This window comes from Carya illinoinensis, chromosome 1 (assembly GCF_018687715.1).
Source record: "Carya illinoinensis cultivar Pawnee chromosome 1, C.illinoinensisPawnee_v1, whole genome shotgun sequence".
Taxonomy (NCBI): domain Eukaryota; kingdom Viridiplantae; phylum Streptophyta; class Magnoliopsida; order Fagales; family Juglandaceae; genus Carya; species Carya illinoinensis.
Genome location: NC_056752.1, coordinates 43,358,485 through 43,378,670, shown reverse-complemented (window position 1 = coordinate 43,378,670; position 20,186 = coordinate 43,358,485). Strand labels below are relative to the sequence as shown.

General features: G+C 33.5%; 2 protein-coding genes across 3 annotated transcripts; one reads left to right on the top strand and one right to left on the bottom strand.

The window, feature by feature from the left end:
* The first annotated feature begins 927 nt into the window (after window positions 1–927).
* Window positions 928–1,377, top strand: LOC122300160. The gene has a single exon (XM_043110624.1). It carries the CDS (start codon window positions 928–930, stop codon window positions 1,375–1,377), a length of 450 nt encoding a protein of 149 aa, XP_042966558.1.
* Window positions 1,378–1,912: 535 nt separating this feature from the next.
* Window positions 1,913–4,155, bottom strand: LOC122276102. 2 transcript variants are annotated; one of them, XM_043085576.1, is made up of 2 exons: window positions 3,631–4,155; window positions 1,913–3,148 (listed from the first exon to the last, which is right to left on the bottom strand). In XM_043085576.1, the coding sequence occupies exons 1-2, from the start codon at window positions 3,878–3,880 to the stop codon at window positions 2,817–2,819; spliced, it is 582 nt and encodes a 193-aa protein (XP_042941510.1). In that variant the 5' UTR covers window positions 3,881–4,155; the 3' UTR covers window positions 1,913–2,816. The 2 variants fall into 2 exon arrangements, with proteins under 2 accessions (XP_042941510.1, XP_042941520.1); XM_043085586.1 differs by having other exon boundaries at window positions 3,649–4,155.
* Window positions 4,156–20,186: the final 16,031 nt, after the last annotated feature.

Here is a 20,186-nt window from a genome sequence, read left to right as displayed (position 1 = left end):
AAAGAGGCGTGATTCATGTAAGAGCACTAGTAGTGGGCTCAACATTCTTTAGCTAAAATTTAGCTAGAGAATTCACTTTTACAAATTTTAGCTAGCCACTTTTTACAACACCAAATAATAGGCTCAATAAATCTTTCACTATTTTATTAAAATATTGATTTTGAACTTTTTGTATATTTTAATTATAATTATAATTTCTCCAACAGCTATATTTTTAACATCTATATTTCTCCAACGGATATTTTTTTTAATGGCTAAATTTTTCCAACGGCTATATTTTTTAACGGTTATATTTTGTAACGGTTATAATTCTCCAACAGCTATATTTTTCCAACGGCTATATTTTTTAACGGTGATATTTTTTAACGGCTATAATTCTCCAACGGTTATATACTTTCACCATAAAACATAACATTTCCTCAACAATTTCATTCACTTCAACTCAAGTATCTTTTTGAAACATTTTCTTCTCATTCTCTCTCAATGGATCGTTCGCTTTTTCACAAAATAACACTTATTGATTCAGATTCTGACAAAGAATTTGAGATAGCAAGGCAACTTGCTTTAGAAGAAGAAGGATCAAGTTCACGTGGTTCTTCTAAAAATTCACGTAGATTCATAAGACGCGATCGATTGCAAGCCCACCAAAATCTATTTCGCGACTATTTTGCTGATCCTCCAATTTATCCTCACAAATATTTTCGAAGGAGGTTTCGGATGAGTCATCCTCTATTTCTTCGTATCCAAGCTGCAGTAGAAGCCCATGAACCTTATTTTGTCCAAAGACGAGATAATTCTGGAAGGCTTGGTTTTTCTTCCCTTCAAAAAATAACAGTTGCTCTAAGGATGCTTACATATGGTATCACGGCTGATTTTATAGATGAATATTTGAAGATTTGAGAGACTACTGCATTAAGAAGCCTAAAGATGTTTGTCAAAGCTGTTGTTTCAATTTTTTCTGAAGAGTACTTAAGAAAATCCAACAATGATGACATTGTTAGATTACTCGCAGTTGGTGAGAAATGTGGCTTTCCAGGTATGTTAGGGAGCATCGACTGTATGCATTGGAAGTGGAAGAACTGCCCAACTGCTAGGCATGGTATGTATTCTGGTCATATCCATGAACCAACAATTATTTTAGAAGCAGTGGCTTCTTACGATCTATGGATTTGGCATGCTTTTTTTGGGTTACCAAGGTCTCATAATGATATAAATGTGCTTGATAGATCATTTATATTTTCTGACCTTACTCAAGGGCGTACTCCGACTGTTAATTACACTATTAATGGTCATAACTATGCAATGGGGTACTATCTTGCTGATGACATTTATCCGCAATGGGCAACATTTGTTAAAACTATCTCAGCTCCACAATGAAACAAGAAAAAATATTTTGCTGCTGCCTAAGAGTCTACAAGAAAGAATGTGGAGCGTGCTTTTGGTGTGCTTCAAGCACGATTTGCTATAATTCGTAGACCTGCACGGTTTTTCCACATTGAAACACTCAATAAAATTATGATGGCATGCATAATTTTACATAATATGATCATTAAAGATGAATGGGCTGACAATGGAGAAGAAGAGTTCGAATATGAACAGTTGCCAGAAACTACACATGATCCAGTGTCAACTAGCCCTACACCTGAATTTAGCGAGTTCATTCAACGTCATCATGCTCTTAGGGATAGAAGAATCCATTCTCAACTCCAAATAAATCTCGTCGAGCACTTATGGCAACAATATAGTGCCACATAAGACATGGTTCTATTAAATTTATGGTTGAATTAAATTTATGATTATATTAAGTTTATGGTTGTATTAAGTTTCTTGTTGTATTAAGTTTCTTGTTGTATTGAATTTATGGTTGTATTAAATTTATGGCAACAATCTGAAGTGATTAATCTAACAAATATAAATATAACTTTACTCCATAATGATCAATCTAAAAACATAACTCTTAACAAACATAAATATAATAGTACTCCATAATGGTCAATCTAAAGTGATTAATCTAACAAACATAAATATAACATTAAGCGATAAAATTGCACTACAGCTAATTTTTCCCAACACGACTTGCAAGTATTTCCATTTGTCGTTGAAGATAATATTGTTGTAGCATTGGAGGCATGGCACTTGTATTTAATGTCATAATTCTTTCATCTTCTTTCTTTTCTTCAAGACGTGCTTTCACTTGTTGAAGTAGCACATTCTCTTTCTGAATACGCACTTCGTCTTGCCTAAGACTCACTTCCTCTTGCCTAAGATACAACATTTTATTGTCATGATCACGTGCTTCTTGCATAAGCAGAAGTTTACTCTTTCTAATTTCTGCCATCTCATTTAGTACCACAAGAGAGTCAGAGTTTGTCATTTCTTTTCTCTTTCGTTTCTTTTTCTGCTTTACGACCTATTGGTCGTTCCAAATTTGAAAATGCAACATGATAATCCTCATCTTCGCCTAGATTTATTAAATTTGGGGTCGAAGCATTCGAACTTGGTTTCTTCTTCGGCTTCACTAGGTCCATATGTTCCACCCACTTTGGATGGAATCTTAACACCCGCCAACAATGATCAAAGTTAAAAGACTTTTTCTCTAACTCCAAGAACATAACCTTTGCCTTGCCAATCTACATACATAAAGCACCTTGCTTCTAAATAAGTAAGATGTTAAAAAAAAAAAAAAAAGCATGCTAAAAAATAAACTTAAAATGTGCAAAACATACATTGTCTTGTTCGTTGAACCCACTTGGATGCATTCCTTCAACTTGGGCCAAATAACTACAAAACTTATTTGTAGCTTGTTGAATCGTTGACTACCGATTCATTAGAGATGTGTAATTGCGTAAAGAGTCAAATTTCTTGTTTTCCTCAAAATACTTATGAATTCTTTTCCATAACATCGTGTGCTTTTGATCTTTTTCTTGTACCGCATCTAAGGAAGTTTCAAGCCATCCCTCCACAAGTAACAAATCTTCCTCATTATTAAAATTATTACCTCGTTGTATTTTTCGTCCACTCGGTTCAGCTTCAATAACCTCAACTTGGGGTGGAGAGATTTCTTGTTCATTTGTGACACCCATCAAAAAGTCATTGTTATTTAGAAGATTTGTGAAGTAGGCATCATGGTGAGTGGATGGATCCATTCCTAACAAATAAATTGACTAATGAAAAACATATTCCTAACTTATGAACAGAGCAAAAAATTCCTAGTATGAAAATAGATTCATAAAAACGATGGCCTAGTATCAAGTAATTTATGAACAATAAAAACATATTCCTAACTTATGAACAGAGCAAAAAATTCTCCCCCAACGTATAAGTATTTTCAGTACAATACACACTAGTATTTTCGGTTTCAGTACAATACACCACTAATATTTTCATCAATAATGCTTTTATCAAATTCAATACACCAAAATCACATTTCGGAATTCAATCAAAGCTTGAGAATAAAAAAAAAAAACAGTAATTGCATCAGAAGAAATCGCATAAATTAGATCAAAGTTTGAGAATTACATTAAGAAATCGCATAAAAAAAAAATGAAATTGCATCAGAACAAATCGCATCGCATCAGAAGAAAATCATCTTCAAATTGCATCAAAAAAAAAATTAAAAACAGAGCTCACCGGTGTTCGGAGGCTCACCGGTGCTCCGAAAACTCGGAGTGGCGTTGCCGTTCGGTGCTGCAGCTGGGAGACGACGGAGAGAGTTCCGTCTGGTGCGATGGCTTGAGCTCCTTCGGTGCTGTAGCTGGGAGACGACGGAGAGAGTTCGTGCGGCTGGGTCCGGTGCTGCGGCTGGGTCCGTTGCTGCGGCTGGGTGAGGTGGTGCGGCTGGTTTCGGTGCTGCAGCTGGGAGACGACGGAGAGAGTTCATGCGGCTGGGTTCGGTGCTGCGGTTGGGTCCGGTGCTGCGGCTGGTTTCGGTGGTGCGGCTGGGAAATGGGTTTCGAAAATTCTGATTTACAGTGAGGGAGTGAGGGAAATTAAAGGAAAGGCAGAGGCGCGGGAGAGAATTCAGTTTTGCAGGAACAAATATTTTACTCCAAAATAATGTTTAGCCAGTGAAGTTGGCTCAATAAATTTGGCCATCCATTTGGTTGGAGGCCAAATTTACTGTAGCTTTGTTGAGTCAATTGTAATTGTTGAATTTTTTTTAATCTTTTAACTATCTTGTTGGCTATATTTTAATTTTATTGAATTACTACCAGTGCTCTAAACATATATGTTCAATCTTGTGGGGAAAGGCCGTTAGTCCTGAAGATGAAAGGATGCATGGCCTGGGCCATGCACAATTTGATTGGGCCACATGTAACGGTCCTGGCAATAGGACCATCAAGCGAGAGGGAGGAGCGGTGACTGGAGAAGTATTCATCCAATGGATTGTGTCAGGCATAAAACCAACACAGCATTAAAAATTCTTCTTCTAAACTAGATAAGTAGGTAATATGAATATCTGATTTGGATCTTGAATTTCATAGATTCTAGAATTTAAAATGAGAACGTCTATCCGGATTTAGATTTGGACATTCAAAAATAATATATGATGTGTCGTCATAACTGCACTACGGGTAAGATGTTTTTTTTTTTTTTTTTGAATTTCAATATCGGGAAACAATAAAATTAAGAAAAGAATGCCAGCTTTAATTTAATCAGCTCTTAAGCAAGTAATGATAATAATAGGCTTATTATCCTCCTGCTACTTTTTTACTATTTTTTTTATTTTTTAAATTTTTTAATGATTAAAGATGTTAAAAAATACATAAAAAATAATAAAAAAATAAAAATTTTAAATACATTAAAAATAATAAATAAATGATAAGGAAGTAGTATGTCTATCGTTACCAAGCAGCTAATCTCTTTTGCCTTTAATAATAATGCGCCCAGTAGTTTTAGACAGGAGCTCAAAAACATGAACGCCACACGCATGCTAGCTCGATCCTCTCGACTCCAACTTTTCCATGTGTGCCTTAATTAATTTGTAATTCCTTGCAGCCAAACATGACATCAGAACTAAAACCTGTGGGTTCAAATGCTTTCGGAGTTTGCATTGTAGGCAGCAGGCAAACCACTCCCAGAGCCACTAAGGGTTATTTGGGAATAGAGATGATTTTATCTTATTTTAAAATTTTTCTCTTAAATATTTTTTAAATTTTACTTAAATATAAATATTTTTTTAATTTTGAGCTTTGTTACTTATCATACCACACACTATACTTATTTTATTTTATTTTATTTTATTATTTATTATTTTATTCTTTCTAAACTAATTGAGTTTTTCTACTCATCATTCATATACCAGATATTTGATAAGTAAAAAAATTAAAAAAATCATGTGTGATGTGTGGTATAGGAATGATGAGTATAATTTTTCTTTAATTTCAAATATTCAAATTTTGTATCTAAACATTACTTAACAATGATAACTTTTTCAAATTTTCAAACAAAACACAAAAAAAATTAACTTTTTCATATACTAAAATGAAAATAATATTAAACAATTATATCATACAATATTTTAGTTTTATAATATTTTTATTCAAAAAAATTTCTCTCATTTTTCAAAACCTAATAAAACATCTTAATTCAATTAATTTCAATATTATTCACGGATTTCTCTTCTCATCTTATTCCCCAAACATCACCTTAAGTTTTCTTTCCCCTAAGTTGGAAATCATATAATCATCTATGTGTGCAACACCATTAATTCCAGCAATGGGGGATTTTTTTGTTTTTGTTTTTGTATTTTACAGAATAGGCAATGACATTACCTGGCGAGTAATTCAAGTTTTGTATATTCTCTTTGAAAAGAATTTGAGTCTATTATTTAACAAATAAAATTTTCATGTAAATCTCAAATTTATTTGTTTTTAAAAAAAGACTGGGCGAGATTTATCTACAATTGTAAATATCATTTTTCGGTAACTTGTGCACATGAAATGCAAAGTGTGTGAAAGCAAGCACATTTAAGATTTTATATATGATTCGAAACATGAAGCATGCAGCGGATCGGATACCCAAAGACTTGATATATAGTAGCCTGAGCAATCATAAATCATATAGCGGATCTTGATTATCATTGTTGATGTTGTGTTTCGTAACCTGAGCAACTCAACTATTCCTCTTGTCAATTTGCAAGATCCAAGCAAATGAGAACTCAAGGTGGTGAGGGACACCTCTAATGCCTAAGTTAAAATTACCTCTTTGAGTAAGGAGAAAAAATGTTCAGAGAGGTCTACCTGAATTCAGGACGTGTTTATATACTTGATCATGGTGGTCTTTGCCCACTGCTTGCAGATCATGGAAGGGTGTACGAGATGTTGTGCTGGTGGCAAGTTTATTCCCCTATGGTGTCAGCCCTCTTCAAGAGCCCGCCCCTCCTATCCCCACCTCTCAGCTCCTGGGCAGCACACCACTCCTGAGCAAGTACCTCCTCACCCTTGACTTCACCAATTCCTTACGGGATAGGAAACTCGTCATGAAGTGATAGGTCGAGGTGATCGCCCTGAGGTTGTTCAACATCAGTCACCCTAGTATCATGTTGTACGACGATGGGGCCTTCACCACCAAGAAGTTTGTCATGGTCGAGGAGGTGCTGGGTGCCTTCCCAACCAATATTGGTAGGGTTGCTCCGACTTGGTTGGACTATATCACTGGAGAATCCTTTAAACAACATCGGGGCTAGGCGCAAATGGTTAGGGCTGATCCCCATCTTGGTGAACGCATTACAGAATAGGATATCTGCGAAACTACCATTATCAATCAGGATCCTCCGTGTTACAAAATTTGCAATCTACATGGTCACGACTAGGGCGTCATCATGAGGGTGGATGATGCCTTCCTCATCCTTCTCGCCAAATGTAATAATGGCACCTCCCATGTGTCGTTTTTGACCCGTTGGGCCCACCTCTTTGTGAACACTTCCTTGTACCGAGCTTTGTGGGTGTGGGTCTTTCGTCCTGACGAGATGAGGCCACCACCCGCGTATCCCCTAGCTATCATACGAATTTCGCCTAAGGGACTTCGTGGTCAAGTTGGGGTCCGACGTGGGCAGTTCCGTGGTGATTCCCTCTAGGCCCTACATCTTTTGGGACTCTCGCTTCGTCTTTGCCCCATATGCCTGTCCTCCGAGTACACGAGACACTGGCCCCTGTAGGGGTGCTAGGTCAGCAAATGCTCTTGCTCTTCCACTCTTCGCTTTCGAGTGTAGCAGTCTTCAGTCTGGTGTCTATTTGTTTTATGGTACAAAACAGTACAGGTGGTCCTTCGAGCCTTGTTGGACGGTTTTTCTCAAGAAGGGTGCATGCTCTTCCTGCACCGTGGGGCTAGTGTGCATGCATTTCCCGTCATGTGCCCAGGACGACTTATTGCCTTCTCGCCTGACGTCCTGTGAGTCTTTCCCTACGCTTTCACGGGCTTTCCATTTTGTCCACCCATTGGCCTTCTTATCGACTTGATCCAGCTCGATTTTCCTGGGGGACGTCAGGGCCAACATGGTGTCCTCCGCATTGATAAAGTTATATGCATGATCCATGAATTCTCGCAAGGTTGTGAGTGTTTTCAGTGCCAATTCTTGCATGGATGGGTTCCGCACTGTATTTTAAGTCAATGCTGGTGAGCAGTTGTGATGGGCCCCAAGGCAGATCAAGTCTCCGGGACCAATTAAAAGATTAAGAGCCACGAAAATCAAGGAAGCAATGCAAGAATTTGTGCAATCCAATTGAGATGAAGCTAGTAAGAGCCCAACACTCATGATGGGCTTGAGAGAAGGAGAACCAGTTTTGATTCACTTGATCCAAGTTATGGAAGATACGACTTGGGCTTATTGTTATTGAAGGCCTTGGACTTATTTATTTCATTAAAAGAGCTTATTTTATTAGTTTAGAATAAGTGGGCTTGAGGATGTCAGTTCGCATGTCTTATTTCTAATGAACTAAGGTTTTTGGGAAGGTCTTGTATTTTGGCCAAGGGCATAGTTGGAAAGTTATTATTTTAAGTGAACTAGGGTTTTAGAAGTTACTGTAGTGTATCATTGTTCACGCTACAGTACCGCGGCACTTAGCGTTTTTGGGGATGTTTATTTAAACCACTTGTAGCCTCATTTGAGAAAAAAAAAGACATTATTGAAATTGATGAATTTTATTCATTGGGAGTTGAGTTTATCTTATCTTGTTCTTGATTGAACGTTTGAACTTATCAAAGGTAAATCACAACCTTTGTGGCGTTCCTCCTTTGTAATCCGGGTTCTTGAAACAGGTTCTTCAACGGGTCTAGATTTTAATATAATCTAAGTTCTTGAAACGGGTTCTCAACGGGTCTAGATTCTCCATCCATAGACTTGAATTTGGATTTCTTGGGTTGTTTTTTCAATATTATTGTTGGGTCTCAAAGCGAGTCGATTGGGGTTCACATCAAGTTGATCCACGGATGAGAACGCACCCATCCTTTTGGCCATTTCAGCATACTTGTCCACGAGCGCATGCAACTCATGGTGCATTTGCCTCCTCTTTTCTCCTGTTGCATCTACCTCCGCCGCGCTTCATGACTTGGTGTGCTCGTTCTGAATTGTCCTTTCATATTCTATGAACTCGTCATTCACCCTCTACGGCACTTTGTTTTCTTGATAGAGGCTTCGCACCTTCGCAGTCAATTTCTTTATCATAACCTCCATCTTGACCAACCTTTCTTCCATGTTCCTAGATGATCTTTCCTGTCCACGCGTGGTTTGTGAACGCGTCGTTACCGGCATATGAATGACACGCTAATAAAAAATAATATCTTTAATATTTCTATTAAAGATGATATCAAATTAAGAATTTAATTTTTATAATTATCAAAGCAATAAACTTAATTTTCATAATGATCAAAATTATTTATCTTATCTCATTTTAATACAATTTTTTTATAAATATAGATTTATACTTTGTATTCAATTATTAAGAATAATAAAGATTTAATTTTCAAAGTTCTTCTCCTTTTCTCCAATTTAATTTCTATTTATATTAATTTCTAGAGACGGCCTAGAAACCTATTAATTTCTTTCCATTTAATCCTCAAATTAAATATAGAGATATCCTAGATTATATATATCGGAAATCATCGGAAATCTTCAGCAAAACTGAATATATTTGCAATCAGATGGCACTTGTTATGGGAGATCCCATGCAAAAACTATGAATTTTAGGACAGGAAGACTACTCTGTTCTTATGGGATAGTGCATTGGCTGCAGAGTGGGCAGAGGAAACTGCTTATTTATAAACCAGAAAAAGAAGGGAAAAAAAAAAGAAAGGAAAATAAGAGGTTGTGACTTGTTAAGCATGTCATAGACGGGGCAGGAAGCGACATGTTGTTACTGAATGACCCGATGCAATATCCGACGACATTTTTGTTTGCGCTCAAGAAATCGAATCTAGGAAGTTGGAAGATCGGACTTTCAACCCGTCAGACTTTCTGCTCTGTTTCTATGGATGAAATTATCCAACTGCTCGATCTTCTAGCATTCCTGCTTCCTTACAAGTTATCCACGTCTTGTTTCTCGTTGCATTATAAATGAAGATGCCGATGAGTTTCTTTGCATGAGTTTGCGATATTCCTAACAAAGCAAACCCAGATATGAACATGTTCTTAATAGTTAATAGTTAATTTTTTGCTTCTGTTTGTGTAGTATAAGTTACGGTACTTACAATTTGTCTTGCCTAATTATTAATTTTTTTAATAAGTTTTCACCCTAAGCGTATTTTTTCAAATATCATCACATAATAATTAATATACTACTAAAAAAATTTGATATAAAAAAATACACTTTTTAATGATGACTCTTATTTGTTTCCAAAGGAAGTACACAAAATTTACATATTCCACTATTGAATCTATGAAGAAGATAGTTAATTTTTTGGGTTAATTACATTTTGTTCTCTCGAACTTTTACTCAATTCACAATGTGCCCCTGAAACTAATAATTGCATCAAAGTGGACCCGCTTATTTTCAAAATGATCAATCCTCCATTTTGTTTACTAGCAGCGTCAAATATAATGGAAAGTGCTTCCACGTGCTACTCACGTGCATAACATTCACTGCAAAGACAAAAGCACATGTGATTGCATCGAAATTATTAGTTTGGGGGCACATTGTGAATTGCATTAAAGTTCAAGGGGGTAAAATGAAATTAACCCTAACTAATAAGTCTAACATAAAAGGAAATATTAATTTAATGTAAAATAAATTAAGAGAAATATATGGTCTAAAGTATGTTGGTTAAACATATGTAGATTTCTATCAATGTGAAAGAAATGGTTGTGCTTCAATGACTATTTTTTTAAAAAAACTTTAAACAATTTTACTAAGAGTTTTGCTGCATACAGTCACTTTTGCATATTTTTTACGCACTCTACTAGTGTGATTTGCCAAAACAATTAGTTTAGATTAAAAAAAATGACGCAACTAATTACATTATTGGAGTGCACAAAATATACACAAAAGTGCTTGCAAATATGATTTTTGTTAATCAACCCCTTTTTAACAATAATAGAAAACATCAATTGCAAATAATTTTATTAATATTTTAAGAAATATTTATAAATAAATATGAGTGACGTGTATTTTATTGATTTGTTATTATTAGAATCATCAAGAATATATTTGAATAAAACAATACATTTTATATGAAATTATGTTATATTTAGATTTAATTTTTTTTTTTCATTCAAATGATACAGATAAATTTATACAGAATAGTATATTCACGTATATTTTTGAATAGTAGTAAAATTTTTAAAATACACAATTAATTTCACTTTGTCCTCTCGAACTTTCACACAAGTCAGGGGTACTTTTGTCTTTGCATTGAACAAGATACATGTGAGCAGCACATGGAGGAAGTTTCCGTTATATTTGACATTCCTGGTAAACAAAATGAGGGGATTGATAAGTTTTGAAAATAAGCAGGTCCACTTTGATGCAATTATGAGTGTCAGAGGTACATTGCGAATTGAGTGAAAGTTTGAGGGGGTAAAGTGTAATTAACGCTAATTTATTTTATGAAAATGGAATTTATTTCGTTCATAAAATTGATATTCTCAATTCATGTATATATAGTTTTCTTTTACCACACGGCCCATGCCTAGGTCTACAATATTTGTATATATGAAGATGATCTTGAAAGTTTAATGTTTTGAACTAAACTAATGAAAATCTAAGATAGAAAGGTACAAGAATAAAACATTAATTTGAAATTATTTAGTACGCTAATCCTTATGATTGGACCACTTTTTTTAAATAATGGACAAAAAAATTATTAGATTGTCTTATTTTTAAATAACTCATATCATATGGTGTTATTTCTAAAAACAATCGCACATGAACCTAACCCTAAGCTTGTCTAACCACAAGAGAATGACCAAATTTATCTAAAATTTTTCCAAAAGAAATCTCTGGTGCAAAAATATAATTTTATCTAAGAAACAACACAATTTAGTTAATGCAAAATAGACAAAAAGACAGATTTGAGAGAGAGAGAGAGAGAGAGAGAGAGAGAGAGAGAGAGAGAGAGAGAGAGAGTAATCTTCTAAATGAAAATCTTGATAAATTTACTTGCTAAACAAAAAATATTTTAGAATCTCATGGACAAAAAGGTAGCCCATCAAATACAAACTTCAAGGATAAAGAGGTAATTTTACCCATCAAATTAATAAATTAGACCCTCAAGGATAAAGAGGTAATTTTGCTCATAAAACACAAACCTGAAGATCAAAAAATTAGTTTTTCTTTGCTCATTAAACATAAACTTCAATGATAAGAATGTAATTTTTTGACCAAACACAAATTACAATTCATACTACTCACATGCCCCGATAGCTTTGATTAATAGCATAGATGGATCATTCTACTAGACTGTCTAGTGCAAATTGTGTTTTATTTAAAAATAATATTTTTTTATAAAAAAAATATATCAATATTCACTTTTTTAACTATTAAGAACAAAATTAAAATATATGCCCGGTCAAACTCAGAGTAAAATAGGAGGGCAAACTAGCATCTTTTAGAATAGATATACATGTTCCGAATAATGAGACACAGACATGCAGAGGATCGGATATTCGAAGGCTTTACGTGCGGTAGGCTAAGCTGTCATATAGCGGATCTTGATTATCATAGTACTTTCCTCGGCACATAAAAGATACATATCCGAAAATCAAACCACCGATCCGATGGCTTTTTCTACCACTTCCTAATTAAACTAACCGAACTCCAGTAGAGTTTTTCCAAGCCAACACGTATTCAAAATATTATACTTTTATTTGTTATGAAATAAAATATTATGAAACCAAAAATAAAAAAAAACACTCCATTTCGTTTGGCACAAAACATATCTCTTCTGTAACTCGAATTCTGCGATGTTAAACATATCTCCTCCCTTTCTCCATTTTAGTTTCTGTTCTATATTAATTTCTTTCAATTTCTAGAGACACCCTAGAAATTCGTAGTAATTTCAATTTCTAGAGACACCCTAGGATCGGAAATCTTCAACAAAAGTGAATATATTTACAATCAGATGGCACTTGTTATGGTAGGTCCCATGCAAAAACTACGAATTTTAGGACATATAGAATACTCTGTTTCTTATGGGACGGTGCATTGGCTACAGAGTGAAAAGAGGAAAATGCTTATTTATTAACCAAAACAGTAAAATAAAAGGTGGTGACTTGTAAGCGTGTCATAGACGGGGAGGGAGAGATAATTATCCGATTAGAAAGTATTATAGCTATAAAAGAATTATATAAAAATAATCATATAAAATGATGTGGTTTGTTAAGTTATAAAATTATTTTTATTATAAAGTAAATTTAACGAATTACACGAATTTATATCACTTTGTAAGATTATTTTTATATAAGTCTTTTGTAAATGTAACGGTACTTTATTTGTATTTGTATGCTTGGATCTAACAAAGTGCACTTTCGAGTTCCTTTTTGCCTTTTTTTTTTTTTTTAACATCGGTATTGAATGGCCCGATGCAATATCCGACAACATTTTTGTTTGCGCTCAGGAATTAATAGGATCTGGGAAGTTGGAAGATCGGACTTTCGACCCTTCAGCCTTTTTGCACTATTTCTAAGGATGAAATGATCCGATTGCTCGATCTTCTAGCATGCCTACTTCCTTACAAGTCATCCACGTCTTTGTTTCCTCGTTGCATTATAAATGTAGATGTCGAGGATGTTGTTTGCATGAGTTTGTCATATTCCTAACAAAGCAAAACCCAGATATCAACATGATGAACATTGCCCGGCGTTCCAAAGAAGTCTTTTTTGCTTTCTTAGCGTCAATGTCCGAACTCTTGCCTAAACCATTAGATCCACCTGCAACAACACAACCTAGAGTGGCAGGACATAATCATGTCGTTTTGCTTCACATCAGCCATTGCAATAGCACTCCAATCCCAGCAAACTCACTCGAATTTTCCTCCATCTTCTTATCCCCTTTGTTTCGCTATGTTACTCATTTTTTCGTCCCTCTTTGTTGCCAAATTTATTAGCTCGAAGTTTCCCACCTTAGCCCGAGCTCTGGAGTTACTTGCAATCTTCGTCGCCGCCGCTGCATTCTTCCTTGCCGTAGCCATTCCCCTGCCACTGTCCCTCAAGTTCGCCACTTGGGCTATCTTTGGAGTCTCATTGCTCACTATTATCATCTGCAATATCTTGTAAGTGTGTGTGTCTATACATGTATGTCTTGTTGTTGTACGAATATCAAATGAAATGCTTGTATGATCATTTGAAAGAGAAAGAAAGCAGGTATGATAGTTGAAATCTGTTATGGTCATAGTGTGTGTTTTAGGTGATTATCTGAGCCAGAGGTACATGTTGAAGTACCGATGGAGTATTCCAGTTGGGAAATGATAGGAGTTCATTTGTCCTGCTCAATCTTCTTTTTCTTTTCTTTTTTTAATTTTTTTTTTTACAGAAAGATTAAACATTTTTTTCATATCAGTTTTTTAACACTTTTAAATATTAAAATTTACAATATAATTAAACAATATTTTCTTAATCTTTCTATAAAAAAATTCAAAAAAAAAAGAAAAAAAAAAGAGGTTAGCGGAATACTTGAATGGAATCTCCAACGGAATCCCTAACATTGCCCTTTTCAATTATATATATATATAATATATAAAGGCATTATATGTTATTGTTTCCAAAAATATCCATGTCTAAATAAAATTATTGCTACACTTAAGAAATCTCTCTCTCTCTCTATGTGTGAGAATGATGCACGATTTCCAGAAGTTTTACTCACAATGAACTTCTTGCGGAATATCATATATGTTTGGAAATGAAAAAACAAAAACAGTACAGCAAAAACATAAAGACCATTTTATGGGAACTGCTCATGAGAGAAAGTAAAAAGGCTTCCGATTATGTTCCAGATCAGAAAGAATTCCTTAGAAAAAAAAAAAAAAAGTGAAAGAAAACAGTCTTCTTTCCTTCGCCGGCCCTCAGTGTCAAGCATAACGAAGTTTCTCGGTATTGGGATTTCGTTGAGTAATTTCCAACAATTTTGAAGCTAATTCTTAAGTTATGATTGGTTGTTGAATCATTTCAATCCATCTCAAACAAGATGTATTACTTTTTAAAATTTTTATAAAAATTGAACTCATCTCACTTTATTTCATATATTTAAACACATATTTCAATTTATTTATATTCAAACACACTTTAGTGAAATTAATAAAATATTATTATTCATAAATCAACTTAAATTATTTGAGATCACTTTAACATCTAAACGCAGCTTATGTCTTTTCGATAATAGGCGAGAAATTAGTATTAATTTGGGATAACACATCGTTGATTCATCGGAACTATGTTGTGAAAATAGAATTAGTTGCTTCATTGACATCACAAAATATTATTTTATAAAATTCAAACAACCAATCTTGAAACTCTACGAGATTAAAAAAAACACTCATGATCGAATATTTTGATAATTTTCATAAGCAAAATAATAATCAGCAACTTTTCTAAAATCATCCTAAACAAATTCTGATGATCAACGTCTAATCTCTTTAAGAGTAAAACTGTTATTAGTGTAACCATCAAAATAACAAATCTTGACCGAACAATATTAAGGCTATATTTGATTGTTGAATCAATTTCAATTCATTTCAAATCAATTATTAATAGGATCCATTATTTTTTTAATTTTTTATAAAAAAAATTAAATTCATCTTAACACACTTCATATATTTTAATCTAAAAATTTAAATTCATCTCAACCTTAATAAGTTAAATTCATCTCAATGAGATCTATAAAATACTATTATTTATAACTCAACTTAACACATCTCAATATTCAAACGCAACTTAAACCAAGATCGAACAAATATTTTTTTTATTTTTTAAATTATGCTTGAGTTCATATTGAATGAACTCTCATATTTGGCTCATTTTCTCTCTAGCTAAATTTTAAAAACCCGTTTTGAATATTAAGAATATTTTAAAATATATATAAATAGTAATAAAATAATTTATGAATAATAATAAAATAAAATAAAAATAAAATTATATTAATAAATGATTTTAAAAGATCTAAAAATAATTATTTTTCAATCGTAACGTTAGTCGGTCTTCTTTAATCGTGCTTTTGAAACCCACGTAATGACCGGCATCACTTATCAACTTTTTTTTTTATTTTTTTATTTAATGTGTAAGAAAGTGATTTTAAGTATATTAATTTTATTTTTATTTTTAAATATATTAAAAAAATGTGAAAAAAAAAAACAAAAGTGTGTAACAATGTAGCTTATTCATCTGTCCTTATGATTGGATCACATTTTTTTATGATTGGACATTATTTTGACATTATTTAGTACTCTAATCAGTAATCTTTATTAGATGGTCTTATTTTTAAATAACTTATTCTATATGGTGTTATTTTTAAAAACAATCGCTCATGAACTTAGTCCTAAGCTTGTCACACCATAAGAGGATGACCAAATTTGTCTAAAATCTTTTCAAAAGAAATCTCAGGGTAAAAATATAATTTTATTTAAGAACCAATAAAATCTAATTAATGCAAAATAGATAGAAAGAAAAAGATAAAAATAAAATAAAATAAGTGGCACTAATATTCTAACTGAAAATAATTTTAGTTGCCAAAGAAAAAAATATTTTAGAATCTCATGAACAAAAAAGTAGCCCATCAAACACAAACATAAAGGATAAAGAGATAATTTGACCATCAAATACATTGGAACCAAAGATAATTAGTTTTTCTTTGATTAATAAACATAAACCTCAAGGACAAAAAAGTAATTTTTTGACCAAACATAAATTATAATTCATGCTAGTCACATGTCCCGATAGATTTTATTAATAGAATAGATGAATGGTTCTTCACAACTGCACAGCATGTATCATTGGTTGTGCCATTTAATATAAATTAAAATTATATTTTTTTCTTTTAAATGATTTTTAAATATATTTTAAATTTTTTTCAAAAAAGTACATTAATTCATTTGTAATAACTTATTTAATTATTAAGAAAATTTTTAAAAAAAATTAAGATATATAAACAGCCAAGCAAAATAGGGGGCAAACTAGTACCTTCCTAGAATAGATATACATGATCCGAACAATGAGACAGGGACATGCACTAGATCGGATATCCGAAGACTTTATGAGCGGAAGCCTAAGCAGTCATATATCGGATCTTGATTATCATAGGATTTCCTCAGCACGTAAAAGACAACGATCCGATAATCAAACCACTGATCCGATGACTTTTTGTGGCTCTTCCTGAGCGCAAACAAAAATCTCGTCAGATATTGCATCCGGTCATTCAATACCGACCAAAAAAAAAAAGCAACTGGAAAGTCCACTTTGTTAGGTGCAAGCATACAAATCGGATAATTGTCTCTCACAGTGTCCCTCACCGTTTGTACGGAAAATTTTATATATTATATTATTATTCTACTTACATATTATTAAGTAAAATATAATATATTTATTTTAATTAAATGATTATTTATTACATACTTTTTTATGTTAGTACAAAAAAGGCAATAAAAACAAAAATAATGAGTGAAAATTTACTTCAAGGCGCATTACAAATGTTACTTTCTTTAAGATAATATTCGCTTCTATCAATTACGGTATGTACATGGGTTACAAACGAATTTGTTTCCAAGATATAATAAAATCCAGAACAAGTCTGTTTGTTTAACTGTGTCATGCATACACCTAATTAGACCCCAAATACTTTCAAATTTTACTATTCAACCAAGAAATTAGAAATCTTTTCTCTACCTAATGATTAGATCCTAATAATAAGTTTTAAAGAAATGAAGACTTTTGAGAGAGAGAATTTCAAAATTATCTTTGATATTCTATAATTCTATTTTCTATATTAAGTTTGCCACTGGGTGTTCTCATCCGAACAGGTATATTAATTGTGCCTGCAACCACGTGACCTAAAGGTTGGGCCTAGTCCAATGGTTACGTTAGTCCTTTTTGATCCGTCTCACACTGGTTCGATCCCCAAATGGTGTGACTTTTGCCATTTATTTTCCAGGCGCCTATTCACAAATTGCACGATGGCTGTATTCCACAACCAGCAATACTACATATAGTGAATTACAAACGCCGCGTAATCGCTTTGAAAAAGAGTGAAGTCTACGATTAAAAAATTAATTTTTTTTTATGTGGATCCCATATTAATTCATATTTTTCAGAACGACTGCACGCCGCTTGCACAACCACGACTGCAAATATCATTTCTCTTTCCACAATAAAAAGATACTTGTTTCGAACCTCTCTACCGATCATCAAGTCAAGTGTTTTATACCCTCTCTACCCATGATCAAGTCAAGTGTTTTATACCACCAGTCAAGTATCTAATTTGACTTGTAATGCATACTTAAATATTATAACCATAAGCAATAGCTTATAAACTGTCCTCCTTCTCTCTTTTCAAAATAATTCATAACTTCTAAACATAAATCATAACATATTATTAATAATAAATATAATATATATTATTTTAAAAATATTTTTAATAATTTATTATTAAATAATAATAAATATGTCACATTATATAATCGAATGCGAGTAAAATGATATTGAGATGTATAGCTTTAATCTTCTATGACACGCTTACAAGTCACCACCTCTTACTTTACTGTTATCCCACTCTGCATCCAATGCACTGTCCCATAAGAACCAGGAAACCAGCTAGAAATTAATCCCACGCGGTATTGGGAAAAAAGTCCGGATAGGGGTAAAAAAACAAAAAGTCACACATCCTGCCTGCAATTATACAAGTTGCTCATCTTATTCCCAAGCCGAAGCAGAAGCAGAGGCAGGTCTTTCTATCACGTACAGAGACCTGAGCAAACTCTCCAAGTTCAGGCTTTCTTCTTGCCGCGAGTTTCAGGTATGTATTTGTGTAATATGATCTAGTAGTAATTTGTTTGTTCAAATATTTTGGCGTACGTTTCGGCCGGTTCTGTATTTCAATCTTCGATCTAGGCAACCAGCATGAATTTCTTTTTATTTTTTATTTTTTAAAGAATGATATATTCATTATGCTTATAATCATTTTAAAGTTGATTTCATATCAAGTTGTTAAATATATTTTAAAAATCGATAAAATTATCTTAGACCTAGAGAACTTTCAATTCGAGCTCAAACGTTTATCTTAGACCGAACGTGGGCCTGCCCCTATATTTATCATTTTATTCTAAGAATTGCATAACCAACCATTTATACTCCTAGTAGTATATGATACTGCCAAATGTATGACGGTCTTTTTCCATTACTTATGTATTTGTTAATAGGAAGTCAGTACACAAAATGAAAACTTTAGGAGCTTCATCCACTAGCTTACAAATGTACGATGAGAGACCTAAAGAAACTTATGCAGTACCCTCGTCTTCTAAAAAAAGAAAGTCTGAGGTCTGGAACGACTTTGACAAGATTATAATAAACCAAAAGGAGAAGGCCGTGATTGTAATAAGAAACTCGAAGGGTCTAGCAAAAGTGGGACCTCATACCTAAAAAATCACTTGTTAAGATGTCCAAGTACGAAAGATGTAAAAACACACAAAAAAATGATGAATACTTGTCTTGAAACAACCGACATTGGGGCTGATTTTGTGTTTGAATCTTTGATGATTAAATGAGTCGCTTGGATATGGCAAGAATGATAATTAAGCATGGACATCCATTGGATATGGTTGGACATGAGTTTTTTTCAAATTTTCGTGAAGAATTTACAGCCTAGTTTCAAACTTTGGCCACAAGATGCTTTAAAGGACGGCATTCTTCGTGTCTATGAAGAAGAGAAGAAGAAACTCTACGAGTATCTTGGTACGCTTTCTTGCCATTTTAGTTTAATAATTCAGTTTTGGACATGCCATCGTAAGAAGAATGTATATTGTTGTTGTTGTGCCCAAGGTCGTCCAGAAAACAATCACACAATAGATAGAGACAGTATTTAAATGATTCGGCAATTTGCCTACGTCCACTGAAGCGGAAACTTGATATTGAATGTGTTTGTACAAAATTACAAACACTTTCTCAAAACAATTCTCTATCTCTCAAATGACACTCTACAAACTCACACTCAGAAGCGAACTCCTCTTTTTGGATGATTTTCTCTTCAGCAATCCACTCCTATTTATAGGAGAGGTTAAGCTTCTCCCTCCACAGCACATAACATAGTGGAGGGACATATATGAGCTAGAAAAACGTTGGAGATACCCAATTATTTCTAGTGCACATGGGTGGACCACAAAAATCACCACATCTACCCAAGTGTGCCATATTAGGATACTACATATTGCATCCTTCCAATGATTGTACCCCCTCATCGAAATGTTCATTTGTTTTTACCATGAAAGATTTCTGCTATCAAATGCGCCTTAAGACGCCAATGCACCCGTAGGTGCTCAACAGTGTGAGATATTAATCAAATCCAAACAGTGTTAGAACTTGATCTCAGTGACCACTTTCATCAACATATCTGTTGGATTATCTTTAGTGTCAATCTTCTAAAGTAGAATGTCCCCTTCTTCCAATATCTCACGTACAAAGTGGAAATGGACATCTATATGTTTTGTTCGAGAGTGATACACTTAATTCTTGACTAGATGAATTGCACTCTGACTGTCATAGTAAACGGTAACCT

Excerpts from the sequence above, each read along its gene's own strand:
- LOC122276102 (XM_043085576.1), bottom strand. The coding sequence starts at position 3,880 with ATGAACTCTCTCCGTCGTCTCCCAGCTGCAGCACCGAAACCAGCCGCA. Across the intron at positions 3,149-3,630 it reads CGGTGAGCCTCCGAACACCG|GAATGGATCCATCCACTCAC; the intron begins GTGAGCTCTGTT and ends TTTATTTGTTAG.
- LOC122300160 (XM_043110624.1), top strand. The coding sequence starts at position 928 with ATGTTTGTCAAAGCTGTTGTTTCAATTTTTTCTGAAGAGTACTTAAGA.